This window comes from Hoplias malabaricus, chromosome 5, assembly GCF_029633855.1.
Source record: "Hoplias malabaricus isolate fHopMal1 chromosome 5, fHopMal1.hap1, whole genome shotgun sequence".
Taxonomy (NCBI): domain Eukaryota; kingdom Metazoa; phylum Chordata; class Actinopteri; order Characiformes; family Erythrinidae; genus Hoplias; species Hoplias malabaricus.
The window spans coordinates 9,620,141-9,634,794 of NC_089804.1; the positions used below are offsets into that span (position 1 = coordinate 9,620,141).

Below are 14,654 nucleotides of genomic sequence, written 5' to 3' on the forward strand. Positions count from 1 at the left end.
GTTCATTACAAAGAAACAAACACTTTTTTCTACACACTCTGTGGCCATAACTAAAGGGAAAATATTGAGCCCCAACTTGGGTCACTGTCTGCGAAGTTTCTTCCTGCATTTTATTTATTTGCAAAGCTTTTAAGTGATTGTACAAACTAGCAGCACTCATTTATTATAAAGATTGTTTCAATTGTTTGGACGTATGTCAAGCTCCCAGTTTTCTGCGCTCTGGTATACGTTTTCATACAAGTCTCCAGTCCTTTTTTCCAGAAGGGTTTTTTTCAATGTCTCAGCAATGAGAGGAGAGTGGAAATTCAGCATAACTTCCAGCCACACACTTCTTTCAGAAAAAACCACAATGGAGCATTCTATACTTAGTCACTGTAGATTAGTGAAGCTCTTTCATTCAGAGACCAGTTCACAGGGTTCGTCTTCGATTTTGTATGAATTTAAGGCACATCCAGAGCAATCTGCTTCTGTCCACACAAAATAAATCATGTAACTCCAAAATAATGATTTTACAATTTTAAAAGAGACTTATTCACATTTTCTAAATGTTAATGTTGGGCAATATTTTGTGAATGTTTCACCAAATGTAAAGGGGAGTTGAAGTGTTGTAAATGATGCAGTAAATGAAAGGGTTTAGTGACGTTTAGAAGGTCGTGTCTACGTAAACACAAGGTAGGAGACCTTGGATGCTGACGTTTGTCTAAAACCCTGCATGTTTAAAGTTGGCAGTGGTCCCTTCCTTCCTGCTTTTAAGAAACCGGATCACACAATGTGTTAAGGCCAGCTTTTTTGGGAAAGCAAATATCCTTGGTAACAATTAGAGTCAAGAGCTGCTATTTTTTGGCTGCATTGTTCAAAGATGGGCCTATTAAAATGATAAATCATTTACTCCATACTTAATAAACACCACAACATCTCTAAAATCTGAAACTGATTTTGTAATCAAAGAGCAGTTTTATTCTGACAGCAGTTCAGATTGTTATGTTGTGTGTCATTTAAGGCAGAAAAGAATAAAATCAAGTAAGACTTCAACTTTCATGATACATTCAGATGTCACTTAAGGTGAGTGGGTAAAAAAAGTACAGAATTACAAAATCGAAACTGAGGAAATAAGAAAAAGAGATGAATCACAATTTATTACTCACAGTTTTGCAGTAAAGCAAGTATTATAATATATATATATTTTTTTTACAAAATTACGAATGCATTTGCAGCTTCAGGTTGTTATTGTACTTATTCCGTTATTTGTTGAGGGATGAATAGGAATGTATATCCCACATTGCTATCCTATGGAAGACTGATCATTTGATAAAGATCTGCTTCATCCACAATAAACACCGTTCTGCCCTGTTAAACCACACTAAGCCAGCTTTTCCAGCACAGAAGACCCATCTTTTCAAACCTGTAGCACGGACCATGGAGAAGTCCTTAGACAAAAATGACTGGAGCATTGTATGACGCTGTGCATACTGTAATTTAATTGTTTAGCAGCTGTATAGTACACAGTATCTGTCTTTCTTTCTTCCTACCATTGTCTCAGGTTGTTGGCTTCTACACTGCAGTAGACTGCAGCATATTAACAAATTACTGCAGAAGAAATGACATAGGAGTCGTAGGTCAGACATTTGCACATGCTCAGCATTCACCTTTGCCATGGTTTGTGTGTTCTGTTGTAGACTAAGGAGTTCTGGGACATGGACTGAATGTGCTTGCAAAGCCAAAACACAAAAAAGCTGTTTTCCGATTTACCGTGTTGGTGTGGACTAGGCCTTAATGAAATACATACCATGGAGTAGATTCCCCCCTCCTTCACTCCTCAGTAACACCAAGCCATATTTTCTTTTTTATAGAATGGTGTAACATTCCTCTACAAAAATCTCATAGGTTGTAAGACAGCATTTCAATAAGGACTATTGTTAAAACAACATAGTATCACTAATAATATTAAACATGAACCATGTAGAATAATCACACAAATGCCCAATATATCAGTGAGAAGTAAAATGCAGACTGAAACAAAGCTGAGTTTGTAGTAGATTCAATATTAAACATATGCTGCATGATTTACCTTAAAGCCCAAGGTTAATGCTCTGTACCAACTGTGATTCATTTTCATCTTGAAAAGAAAGTAAAAGATAATTACCAACACCTTTTGTAACAATGTGATAGTTGTACTATTAAAAATGCTGTTTTATATTTACTGCAAAAAAATGGAAGATGTTTTTCAGTTGTTTTTTTGTTTAAGGTCCTTCTCTCTGGTTTCCAAGCTTGTGGACATCATCTTCCATGACAGCAATTCAAAATCTTAGTTTGATTAGGTTTATTCTGAAAGAGATTATTTGTCATAAAATTTGTTTGTTAAAAGATCACCACAAATATTTCTTTCATTGTTATCTCCGCCGTTCTCAAAACTCATCTCAGTGTGGGCTGTACATCATCTTCTTGACCATCCAGATGTTTTTTGTAGGTTTCAATCTCAGCCTCCAGTTCTCCTTTGACATTTAGCAGAATGGTGTACTCCTGCATCTGCTGTTGGATGCGACTGCGCAGCTCCGTCAGCTCACTTTGCTCCTGGAAGATAATGGCATTATACCGCTCCATCTTCATGTTGTTGTGAAGCTGAACTTCCTCAAGAGATCCCACCAGAGAGGCTTTCTAAACATCAGAGAAATACAGATAGTATGAATTAAGGAATACTTTTTTATATATAAATAATGTAGCTACAGACAATGATGAATTCTTCTACTAAAATTGTTTACCAGTCTGGTCTGTGTCTGAAGCTCGGCCTCCAGTGACTGCATGTTCTCGCGTTTCTCCTTTATTTGGTGCCGAGCCCCTTCCAGAGCTGCAGAATCGATCTCGAGTATCACGTTCGTGGTCTACACACAGTCACAACAATAATGCAGTATTGCTGGCAAAAGTCTGAAAAGAGGTCCAAACAAACTGCTGTATATCCATCAAGTGTCAATACTCGATTAAAACCTAACCTGTGATTCGTGCAAAGCACTGAGCTCCTCTTGGTTCTTAAGGACCATCTTCTCATACTTGACCCTCATCTCCTCAATGATCTGAGTCAGGTCCTTACCCTTAGCAGCATCAACATCCACCTGCACTCCTGAGCGGAAAACCTGATCCCGCACCTCTGTCATTTCCTAAGATGGAGGACAAGGTGACAACTCTTTACATTAAGCACTGTTTGTGAGAGCATTGCTGAAACTGTAATTATGCTTGTGTATGTTAAGCTTGTGAATAAAGTTGATGTTACAGCATTTATTTATTTTTCATTTTCAGTCATTTTCTTCAGAATTTTTTCCACCCTCTTACACAGCAAATTTTCCTGTGTTAAATCAACACAATTAGTGTTAACTTAACACTGACAGTGTTAAATTATTACACTGTGTTAATTTAACACTAGTAGTGTTGATTTAACACTGGTCAATTTGCATGTGTACATCCCCATAACACCATGCTGCTGAGCTGGAAGGGTGAAGGCCAGCACACACTTCCTCTAAGTCACATGAGTCCAGCATCTCTTTTCCAACTATCACTAACTCAATGCCATCAGACAGGTTTATTTATTTATTTATTTATTTATTTATTTTGTACATAAAAGAAGCCTGTGTTGTCTAGCATCATGGTGAGTAATGGGAGGAGGAGAGGGAGGGCTGTATTTCTCACCTAGAGATATTGAGACCAGTTGTGTGGTTTTGGACTCCCAGCAAAAATAATGAATATATTAATCAAATATTTTGCATGAATCAAGCTCTCAAAAGCAATATTACATGGATTTCATGCTATAACAAGCTAGCTGAGCATTTTAATTTGGACTAGGCCCAAATTGATTTCCAGTATATTTCGGAACTGCCCCTGAAACTGCTAGTTTTAGAAAGAGGAGCCTGGTCTTGAGTGTGTGGAAATACTTGTGTCGCCAAGTTTACCATGAGAACTTAATTAACCCACTTGAACGGCGTCCTCACCTGCTGATGGGTTTTTTTCAGAGTGATGAGCTGGTCATTCAGTGTCTCAACATCATTCTCCAGATACAGTCTGTGCACATTGATGTCGTCCAGAAATTTCCTCAGGTCTCCAATATCGGACTCAGCATTCTGGCGAATCTGGAGCTCATGCTCAAACCTACACACATGCTAGAAATATAACATTCATAATGCTGTGCAGAGAACACAAGGAAATCAACATCCTCTTCCTCACTTGGTCTTGAAGTCCTGTACAGCCAGACTGCTGGTGTCAATCTTTAGAGCCAGCTGTGCATTGCTCGAGTTCATCTCCTGAATCTAAAAGGGAAATATATTTTTTTGGAAAAATGCAATGAACACAAATATAAATGAACACAAATCTAACATTTTTTTCTGGAAAATGGAGGAATATGGAGCTGGGGATCAGGGGTTCCCCAGTGTTCTACACTCTTAAATATGATGGTTCTACAAATGTTCTTTAGTGAAGAAATTAGTTCTGTATAGAACCCTGAACATGTGAAAGACTTTTGCATGCAAAAGGAAATGTAATTTTTCCCCATTTCCAGAAACAACAATCCTTTTTACAGTTTGAAGTCCTTCACGCTCTTCTTTCTCACTTTTAAATGATCCAAATGCACAATGTTACAGTATTATTTACATTTATCAAACGTATTGCTGTTTCTCTTAGAACTGCTGTGACTCTGAGCAGTATTTATGCAGAATCTGCTGCAGAATGACGTACCTCTTTTCGTAGCTGGGTGAGGACAGTCTCATATCGGCTGTAGTCATGTTGTTTGGGTCCTCTCATCTCCAGAGCGTGTCTGATCCGCAGCTCCAGATCACTGTTCTTCTGTTCCAGAGTCTTCACCTTGTCCAGGTAAGAGGCCAGGCGATCGTTGAGGTTCTGCATGGTCATCTTCTCACTGCCCACAACAAACTCCATAGACACAGAGGGAGATTTAGGTCCATCAGGGAGAATACTTATACTGCCCAAGTTGGAGAACTCACGGGAAATCACACGTCTTGACACATTTTGGGAAGAATTCATCTTTACGGTGTGTTGAAATGGAGTATAACGAATGGACATTGTTGCTTCTGAGAAAAGTATTGAAGAAATAGGTCCAACAGCTAGTTCTATTCAGACAGACAGGCTTGAACTTCAGCTAGATACCACAGAATCGATATTTAAACTTTCTGTTTCCTTGTACTTTGGACTCTCTGCTTGTAAATAACTGCTATCAAAGAAGATTTATCTTTAATCACCAGAACACCCAACTTCTTACACAATGCATTTAACTGGGCGTTGGCACCTGACCTCAATAGAACAGAATAAGTTTATTGTCCTCAGTTTATTGTCCTCAGTCTGGACAACCCTTAAAAACACTGAGCAAAAACTCTAACACAAGAACATATATGAGGTTTAAATTCTGTAAATATTCCTGCTGGCTATTGCCATTCGATAAAATCGGTCTGAGGAAACTGCTTAAATTTTTTCATTGAGAACACGAACCCTCAACACTTTGAACAATAGTGGCCCTGTCCTCATTTCTGCAGAGATAACACTTAGCATTGGCATACAATCTGAATATCTTTGTTTGTTAACTCCTGCTTCTTCTGAAAAGCAATGCATTATCTTTGCTGAAGAAACAATACCCACTCTGAGTAGACCCCTCTGGTAATACTGTTCTTTGGATGTTTTACAGCTGAACAGCAGTGTCAGCAGTCAGTTCCCATTAAAAGTGCAAGCTAATTAGAAACAGGTCTGAATATATTTGGAAATATCACAAGTCAAAAGTCACCGCGACCCTGAAATGGAGAAGCGGAGAAGAAAATGATGATGATGATGATGACAAGTCAAACGTGGATTGCAGGGAGGGCTATAGATCAGATCAGACTTTCTGGTTTCAGTTAGTATTTAATCTGAACTTCCCTTTGCAAAACAAGTCATTTAAGTCATTTTTAATATATCTACATTAATCTATTTTACAAACAGCTCTACAACATGGCTGCTATAAAGCATAGTTCCTGTAATCAGGAGCAAGGTGTTGGGCACTAGATAATGGAACTATGCTGTGAGGATTTGTTGGCATACAGCCATGAGGACTAAGAATGTTCCAAAGAATGTAAAGAGCTTTGAGCGTCTAGAAAAAAAATCTATATAAGAAAAAGCATCATATATCATTCATTCATTCATTCATATCATTAATGAAGTCCAGTAGTAATGTTGGAATGCATTGTATGAAGTATGACTCAAGAGAGCACAGTTCCACTGCTCAGTAGCCAGGGCCTGAGGATTTATGCCTTTTGTTTGATGCTATGATGTTAAACCCATATGCTATGGAGATTATACAGACTGGGCTGTACACCTGCACCGGTAAATGTGCAACCTAAAGTAGCTGAAGTTGCTTACTATAAGTGGTATCTTTTGGCTACACAGTGAATAACATGCATTTAAAGTACAGACACAGTCTGTCTTTTTCAGCAGTGAAACAGAAATCTGACCTGCTTTTACTTTAGTGTTTGCAAGTCTGCAGAAAGGAGTATGGTTCAGGGATGATTTAGACTCACCACCTTCCTGCACTACTGGGCAAAGGTCAGATACCAACTTTCTTCTAGTGAATTTATAGTTAAGTCTGTTGCTAAATACAAGGTATTAATTTCCAGAAAGTATTTCTGATGAATTACACGTTAGACAATAAACTCTGATAAAGAAGGAGGAAAAAATTGGAACTGAATTCTTAACAATCACCTCACAAGACTTTGTAAAGCCCGACATATGTTTCTGTACATTCTACCACTGTGAAAATACAAGTCAATTGTAGGTCTCAAAAGAGGTGTAGCTGTCAAGAAGCTGTTACTGAGAAAATTAAATAGTCCTAAGCAGTTTGAGGGTGTTTGGGACTACCTGGTATAGCAGAAGCAGAAAATGGAACCAGTGTCTATGAATGGAATTTGGATTTGAGGGGTGTATTTATATCTCTGTATGTCATTGAGAACTGAAAGCTGAAAGCTTTAGGTCATCCATCTCTAAAAATGTTTCTTACGAACACACAGAAATAAGGAAGAAAACAGGGCTGTTTGGAGGAAGTGGTTTGTGGAGTATTTTTGTCTGTATTTTTTATATATGTGATCTCATCTGTTAAAACTTTTTTCATCAGGACATCACTGGTTCCATCCCTGATGATGCCACAGCCATACAAGACTGGGAGTCTAAGAAAGCACATTGGATATTGCTCTCTCTGGGTGGGTGTGATAAATGCTAACCAGCTAAATGCTAACCAAATTGTGAATCTCTTAGCTGACATAACAGAACTCGATGGTTAGCATTTAGCTCCTTTAGTGGTGTACTGTTGGCAACAGTTCAAAAAGAAGCAGTGTCTGGCTTCACCTGTTCCGGGAGAGAAAACATGCACTAGCCTTCAATGTCCCTGATTAGCATCATGGTGTGATTAAAGAACATTTTTAAAAGTTTAAAAATCCCTCACTTAAGGTTTTATCCATATAAATGTAATAGCACACATGGTTTTTTATGGAACCAAAGGCGGTCCTTCTGTGGCATTGCTCAAAGAACTTTTGTAGCTCCTTCATTTTTAAAAGCGTGTCAATGTATAAACTAAATATAGAAGGTAACTGGGGTAACGACTTCTCTCTTTAATAAAGTATAGTTGATGCATGTTATACAACAGTTCTACAAAAGTTTTTCTTTTTTCACATACGTATGAATAAATTCTTAGTTTCTTTTATCTCTCTGTGTGTTTCTCTGTTTCCTGATTGTAGTCTCCTAGACCTCCTAGACCTTCTTGTATGCGTGCTGACCCTGGCCAGCTGTGATGACTGCTCCTAATCCAGCTCTTCTGCACGTGCATCCTGCCTCAGCTCTGTCTGTAACACTTCCCCTGCATGTGGTGACAGTAATTTTAGTCCTCCATCTTAAGTCCTGTCTTGTTTGAGTGGAATATTTATTTAATAAAACGACTTCAGTATGAAGATTACATGGCCTGGCCTAGCCTGCTCATGCCCCTATGCGCTTTGTTTTGTAAATATTCATGCAAATACAGCCAAAAAGCTCTTTTGTTATTGCCAGTGACCAATACATGACTGTTGGAGTTTGACTGGGAAATTCCTAACGCTCAACTTCAAAACTTAAAATACATCATAATTATCATGATTCATGTTTCTAAGCGGTCTCGACAGTCTTTAAATTTGACTCTTTGTACACTCTAAATGCTACTGAAGGATTATAACTCCCAGTAATACAATGGACACGAAGTATGGAAGACACATGACATTTTTTTTTGTGGTTTATTGGAAATGAGCAGACCCAATGCATACAACACAACAGGCAACTAATGCCATTCAGCTTGTCATGACTTCAGAATAGTGTTTACACAATAATGTAGTGCTCTACAAACGATGTGGTTTTATAGAGGGTTGTCTTTAGTTTAGTGCTGATGACCATGTCATCGGTTAATTCTAAAAATAAAAAACAATTACATTTTCCTAATAAATATCTTGTCTTCCTGCACCATCCACTGTGTGCATGTTTGTCAGTATTGGCCTATGAGGTGTTAGTGTTGCATTGCTTGTGGAGCTCTGGTCATGAATTAGTAGTTCCTCTCCTTGGTCTCTGTGCTGGAGGACACCACTTTTCCGTCCACCAGTGTCTGTGTGACTGTCATCACTTTAACCCTTTTCTGCTCATCGACGGCGTCCTCGAGTCTGAGGAAACAATCAGTTTTCTTATTAGTTGAGAATGAGGAATCGTAATCGGACATTTCCAAGGCAATAAGGTGAACTTCCACCATCAAATGCTTTGAAGTTGTACTCACTTGAAGTCTCCGCCGTCCAGAAGTCTTCTGTAGGTGGCGATCTCAGCCTCCAGCTTCATCTTAATGTTGAGCAGAGCCTCGTAGTCCTGCGTCTGCTGCTGGATGTTGTTGCGGATTTGCATCAGCTCAGCCTCCAACTGCAGAAGGATGTTGTTCAGGTTCTGGATCTCTGCATTGTAGCGCATCTCTGTGTCCCGCAGTGTGCCTTCCAGTGAAGCTTTCTGTGAGGACGAATAAACAGAATCTATAGGTAAGAACGGGAACAGCATTCAAATATTGTTACAGAGGTTTATTCCCATTTTAAGTCTTGGTTAAAAATCTTTATCCAACAAATCTAGCTTATGGCAGTGTAGTCAAATCTTGGTGAATGGGATGTTTGTTTTTTGGATTTTATTGCATAATAAATGAAAAACACATTGTTTTCCTTTTTCTTTCATCAATATCAGATATAAGCTCAAGTTCAGAACACATGGGAAGGTGTAACTTCCAAGGCATGAAATTAAATAAAGTGTAGAAGCTTAAAACAAAAGCACGCACCAGGCTCTTCTGTGACTCCAGCTCAATCTCCAGTGTCTGAAGCTGTCTGCGGAGGTCAGTGACTTCTGTTCGTGCACCCTGGAGCGCCTCTGTGTTCTGTGTGACTTGTACCTGGACTTCTTGGATCTTGGGAGAAAAAAAAAACAGTCAGGTTTGAGGATCAGAAATCACTACTGGAAAAGTACGTTTGTTGCTAAAAATTGATTTGTATGTTATTACTATTAATTTTGCAATGTAAATGTTAATATTCACAACATACCTGTGATTCGTGCCAGGCTTTGAGCTCCTCCTGGTTCTTCAGGGCCATCTTCTCATATTTAGCTCTGATCTCCTCCATGATCTGAGACAGGTCCTGTCCTTTAGGAGCATCGACATCCACCTGAACTCCAGACTGGGCGATCTGGTTGCGCAGGTCATTCACCTCCTGTTGAGGTCAACGAAAGAAAGTGATTTTAAGGTGAACACTGTTTTGGACTATTCCAGATTTCCAGCTCATGTTTATGACTCTGCAAGACCTTCACTCACATTGTCATGGTTCTTCTTGAGGAAGATGAGCTCCTCCTTCAGGGACTCAATTTCACTCTCCAGGTTCATGCGGCCGATATTGGTGTCATCGATGACCTTCCTCAGGCCAGTGATATCAGCTTCCACTGATTGACGGATGGACAGCTCAGACTCATACCTTTAGAAAAAAAGATTCGGTCATGCTATGAATCTTTTATTGCAGTGTAAAACATAAGTAATAATGGGTTATACACCGTATTATAAAAGTTTGTGTTGAAAATATGTGTTCCCAGGTCACAAATGTGTGCACTCACTTGACTCTGAAGTCATCGGCTGCCAGGCGAGCGTTGTCGATCTGCAGCACAAGGCGGGCATTGTTCACAGTAGCATCAAAGATCTAGAAGAAATAAAGAGGCAGACGTTAGCAAACTTTGCCAAGAAAAATGAGCATTTATAAGAGATTCTTAAATAAAGCAAATGTGTCAGAAATGGTTCAATAGTCCTGTTTCTTTTGTTAATTTGGGGCTGCCATGCTCAGTAGGACTGAGATAAAAATGTGTCAGTGCAAACTGAAACTACAGGCTGGGATAGTTGCCTGGAGCAGCGGTTATCCGTTCAGCTCTGTGGCTTTAGTTTGCTTAGATAAGAGCTAGAGAATAGCAGGTGTCAGAGTCCATGGGACAATCATTAACAAACAACTAATTCTTTGGCCAAACCGGTTGATGTGCAGGAAGAGGAAGAGTAAAGCTTGTTAGATGACTGTGTGTGTTTTTCTAGTGTGAGTAGCTAAACATACTAAGGTAGCATGTAAACATATCTTGGTATGATGGTAAATGCAAGTAAGCTAATGTTGGCTAAGTGTCATAGCGGTCCCTTAATGCAAATAGGGGTGTGGGCTAATGTTCTGCTTACATTAAGATAAATAGACAACTATAAATATTTGATGTAATAAGGTTTCTAATAACCATAATCACCTGAGTTTAACGTCTCCAGTGCAGGAGGATCTTAACAAACCTTATCCTAACATGACTAATTTCCAACTGTATTATGTGTAGTTGTTATATTTGATGATGATAATTAGATAAGATTGGTCCGTTTAAGAACCAATATTGCAACTTGCAATACAAATATTGCAATACTGCAGCTGTATCGTTTGTCTTTCTAAGACTCCATAGTAAAAATGACTTAATGACGTGGCCTCAAAAGCAGCCCGTGATGTTTCTTGTCCTTGCTTGATACCGGTATGACCAATGTGAACTTGAAGTCCATTTAAATATAATCAAGTAGTCATTTGACCCAGGCCCTTCCTGATGAATGAGAATCATATGACTGTATCCTCAGCGTGGGAATACAGAGGTGTGAACCTGAGACAGGCTTATCTCTGCTTTTATCACCTTTATGTTTCTGTATCAGCTTCCCAGGCACAAAGATTGATAATGATACAGAACGTTGTTGTAAGATCTTGTAAATGAACTTCCAAGACGTTACCCATTAAACTCAATGAGGCATTTTGTGTTAGTTAAACTCAGCCTTAACATTGACTCATTTTTCTATTCCTTCAAGTTTTCCATAAGGCCTAAACCAACCCACCCCCCCACTACTCCCTCCCTCCCCACCAAATCCCAGTTTTCCATCCACAGGGAATTACAGAAACGTCTGCATGTGTGACGATGAATAAACACAGGATGGAAGTGCTTATTCAGTGGAATGCCAGGCCTCAGTAAGTGGTCAACAGTGGTCCTTTGAAACCACATACCCCCACCCTTTTTTTCTACATTAACTTCTCTGTTAATGATAATCTGATCTAATTAACTATATATAAAAAAAACCTCCAAAAATGCCATTTTTCTTACAGGTTCCAATTTCTTTAAAAGGTCTGTTTTTCATTTTTTAGCGATTCTGCACTCTTACTCTAGTATCAAGTAACTTACTTAAAAATGTACTCAATGACTTATGAAAATGTTCTAATGAAAGTGGGTCCAGATGTTCCAGTTTCCCTAAATCATTAAAACTGATGAGACATTTTTAACTAACACATTAAATCAACTGAGCCAGGTTGATTTACAATGTATTAAGGGGTTAAGTGACCCTCTCACAGCTCACCTTCTTGCGCAGGTCATCAACGATGCTCTGGTAGCGGCTGTAATCGTGGACATCTGGGCCTCTCTTCTCCAGGGCCTCACGGATCTGCAGCTCCAGTTTGCTGTTGGCCTTCTCCAGGGACCTGACCTTGTCCAGGTAGGAAGCCAGGCGGTCATTCAGGTTCTGCATGGCCACCTTCTCGTTGCCCATGATCTCGCCAGAGGCCCCAGTGGCGGTTACCTGGATGGAACTGGCCATGGGGCTGGCTGACACTCCTCCTGCGCTGTAGACGCCGGAGAAAGTGTGTGAGGTGATGCGTTTCCCTGATCCAACTCCTGACAAGCTGCTTGCGCGATAAACTGGGGCTGAGGTGCGCTTGATGGACCCATGGGACACAGGAACATAGGAGGACGAGGAAGCATACTGCGAGAAGCTCATGGTGGCTGGAGTGAGTGAGCAAACAAGAGTGAGAAAGTAAGAGAGAAGCTGAATAGAGAAGCTTACAGCAGCCAGATGAGTGCACAGGGCAGTAAGGAGGGACACTCTCAGGCTTTATAGCCCACACCGGCATTCAAAGCCCGCCTCCAAGCCTCCAAGCCTCTCCCCTTTAACCAATCACGCTGCTCCATGTGTGTCTGCAGTTTTGTTGAGCTTTCACTGACTGCAAGATACTTAGACTCTGTTCCACTGTTTTTACAAGTGTCTACTTTCCCCTGCTCTGTAATTACAGTAAAAAAATGTCTCAGGATATTGTGAGAATGCTTAAAAACAAAGAACCACTTCTTTTGCTTTGTCTCAGTTCATTTATTTCAATGTGGGAGCTAATTTGCTTGAAACATTCCAAAGGAAAAATAGCTGAGGATAGGAGTGTGGGTTATTTATTGGAAACTTTATTTAAGGGAAAGGAAAATGGAGAAGAGGATTTAAACACTTTTAAAAAAAGGTTCAAAAATTGAATATTCAAGTGTTTGTATGTATGAGGTTTTGTTCTCCAAGGTGGAGGGAGAGTTCGGTGATGTTGGAGCACAGTGAGTGTAGCTCACAGGTCTAAATGAAAGGAGTCTCCTCCAGATCTAGATATAAATTAATTATATAAGCTGTATAATGGTAAATCCGTGTGGAGGGATTCTGGTATCAGTGGAAACCGCTGGATCCAATATCAATGGAAACTGAATGGATAAAACAAAAGACTGGTGAAGAAAAATTACAATTTGTGGTAAAAAGACTCTTAAGATCATATGTTAGCGCCCGCCCTCTCCGTTCCTCAAAGGAGTGCCAACTAACACGGCCAACCCCCCGTACAGGTCAGTTGAGGCTATTCTCATCTCTGGTACCACGCTGGTGGAACGAGCTTCCAAGCACTATCAGAGCAACAGGAACCCTCTCCACATTCAAGAAATCCTTGAAAACCCAGCTCTTCTGAGAGTATCTCTTGCACTGAAAGTCTTTCTTTAATGCACTTATTACTTCCTGGCATATTGCACTTAATGTAAGGTATTTTGTATAAATTGTGCTTTAGTTTGAATGTTAGATCCTCTTTTGTAAGTCACTTTGGATAAAACCGTCTGCCAAATGCATAAATGTAAATGTAAACGTAAATGTAAAAACTTTCTCAGTGTGGCTGCTGTCAGCCTACAATACTTAGAGGAGGAAAAATTCAGACGACAATCTCACATTTCACCTTCTATCAGTGAAGTCTCACATTGTGCTCATGTTTATCTGCAATTGAGTTAATCACAGGAATCTCAGCTTCTTCTTGGATGATGCTGTAGATATTTCATACGTCCGTGACAGACCTGGCACATAAACCAAACGTAGTGTCAGGAGCCAAAAAGTCCCACCAACTGAGCAGGGGGCAACAAGACCCAACCTGCTTTAGATAACCATTTCCCGCATATCCACTGGAATTAACCTGAACCCTGGGTGGTGGTGGGTGGGGTGTTGATGTGAGTAGGAGGCAGGCCTTAGGTGCGAGAAGTGTGTGTTGGGGTAATGATGGAAGGTGGGCATATTGTCCTAACCCATTTTATTGTGAAATTACACCTGTGCACTAATAATAACAATTAACTATCAAAATCAGCACCAACTCTAAGAGCATTTTCCCACATCATTGAAGTGATGACATCCTCCATGTTGTAAGATACAGCAGATAAAATACTTTCTTAATCATCAGAGGGAAGAATGATGACACAGTGGTTGAGACACTGGTGTGTGTTGAAACAGATGCTTAGTCAATGTCTCTGATGTGAGACGTTCACACCTTGATGGAGATCTCATACACGCTGCCACTTGCTGCTCTTCTCAGTCCTTACATGGTTAACATACATTCTGAGAGTGTGATATTTCTCAGTGGGCGATATTCCAGCTTCTAACCCTCTTAGTCAGCATGGGTCATCTTTCATTTTATGCATTGTGTGATATTTTTAAATGAAACACGACATCAGGGAGGGGCTCTGAGCAGTTTACTCAGTCATAGGGGGGAGTGGTGAAAGGGGGAAGTGAAGTCGATACCGCATTATACATCCAAAAGTTCACCCTTTTTTTTTTTTTTTTTTTTTAGCAAATTTTAGCAGTTTTTATAAACTCCAGAGAAAGGCATGGCCTGTAGAATAGGGCCCTATAGAGGCGCTGCACATGAGCCAGTGTCTAAGCGGTTTCTGTCAACATCTGTTACAAATAACAACAACTGTAAAGATTCTTTTCTCACACGGACTAACAGAGGTTTCCC

The 14,654-nt window shown here is 39.8% G+C and overlaps 2 protein-coding genes and 1 long non-coding RNA gene across 3 annotated transcripts; 1 reads left to right on the forward strand and 2 right to left on the reverse strand.

The window, feature by feature from the left end:
• Positions 1-1,216: 1,216 nt before the first annotated feature.
• On the reverse strand, positions 1,217-5,052 carry LOC136696068 (keratin, type I cytoskeletal 18-like). Its single transcript, XM_066670170.1, has 6 exons — positions 4,717-5,052; positions 4,210-4,292; positions 3,978-4,134; positions 2,988-3,152; positions 2,760-2,879; positions 1,217-2,655 (listed from the first exon to the last, which is right to left on the reverse strand). Exons 1-6 carry the CDS (start codon positions 5,020-5,022, stop codon positions 2,413-2,415), a joined length of 1,074 nt encoding a protein of 357 aa, XP_066526267.1. The 5' UTR covers positions 5,023-5,052; the 3' UTR covers positions 1,217-2,412.
• Positions 4,727-8,152, forward strand: LOC136696070 (uncharacterized). The gene is made up of 3 exons (XR_010802564.1): positions 4,727-4,851; positions 7,133-7,217; positions 7,752-8,152. It is a non-coding gene; the product is annotated as an uncharacterized lncRNA (long non-coding RNA).
• A 126-nt stretch (positions 8,153-8,278) lies between these two features.
• Positions 8,279-12,448, reverse strand: krt18a.1 (keratin 18a, tandem duplicate 1). The gene is made up of 7 exons (XM_066670169.1): positions 11,948-12,448; positions 10,159-10,241; positions 9,866-10,022; positions 9,600-9,764; positions 9,341-9,466; positions 8,804-9,024; positions 8,279-8,693 (listed from the first exon to the last, which is right to left on the reverse strand). Exons 1-7 carry the CDS (start codon positions 12,362-12,364, stop codon positions 8,579-8,581), a joined length of 1,284 nt encoding a protein of 427 aa, XP_066526266.1. The 5' UTR covers positions 12,365-12,448; the 3' UTR covers positions 8,279-8,578.
• Positions 12,449-14,654: the final 2,206 nt, after the last annotated feature.

What these genes read in the sequence shown, in the direction of transcription:
- LOC136696068 (XM_066670170.1), bottom strand. Translation starts at nt 5,022, where the DNA reads ATGAATTCTTCCCAAAATGTGTCAAGACGTGTGATTTCCCGTGAGTTC. An exon ending in TCACCCAGCTACGAAAAGAG is followed by an intron (nt 4,293 to 4,716) that starts GTACGTCATTCT and finishes TTTCCCTTTTAG; the next exon opens with ATTCAGGAGATGAACTCGAG. An exon ending in TGAAAAAAACCCATCAGCAG is followed by an intron (nt 3,153 to 3,977) that starts GTGAGGACGCCG and finishes CCTCCATCTTAG; the next exon opens with GAAATGACAGAGGTGCGGGA.
- krt18a.1 (XM_066670169.1), bottom strand. Translation starts at nt 12,364, where the DNA reads ATGAGCTTCTCGCAGTATGCTTCCTCGTCCTCCTATGTTCCTGTGTCC. An exon ending in TTGATGACCTGCGCAAGAAG is followed by an intron (nt 10,242 to 11,947) that starts GTGAGCTGTGAG and finishes TATTTCTTCTAG; the next exon opens with ATCTTTGATGCTACTGTGAA. An exon ending in AAGCCTGGCACGAATCACAG is followed by an intron (nt 9,467 to 9,599) that starts GTATGTTGTGAA and finishes TTTTCTCCCAAG; the next exon opens with ATCCAAGAAGTCCAGGTACA.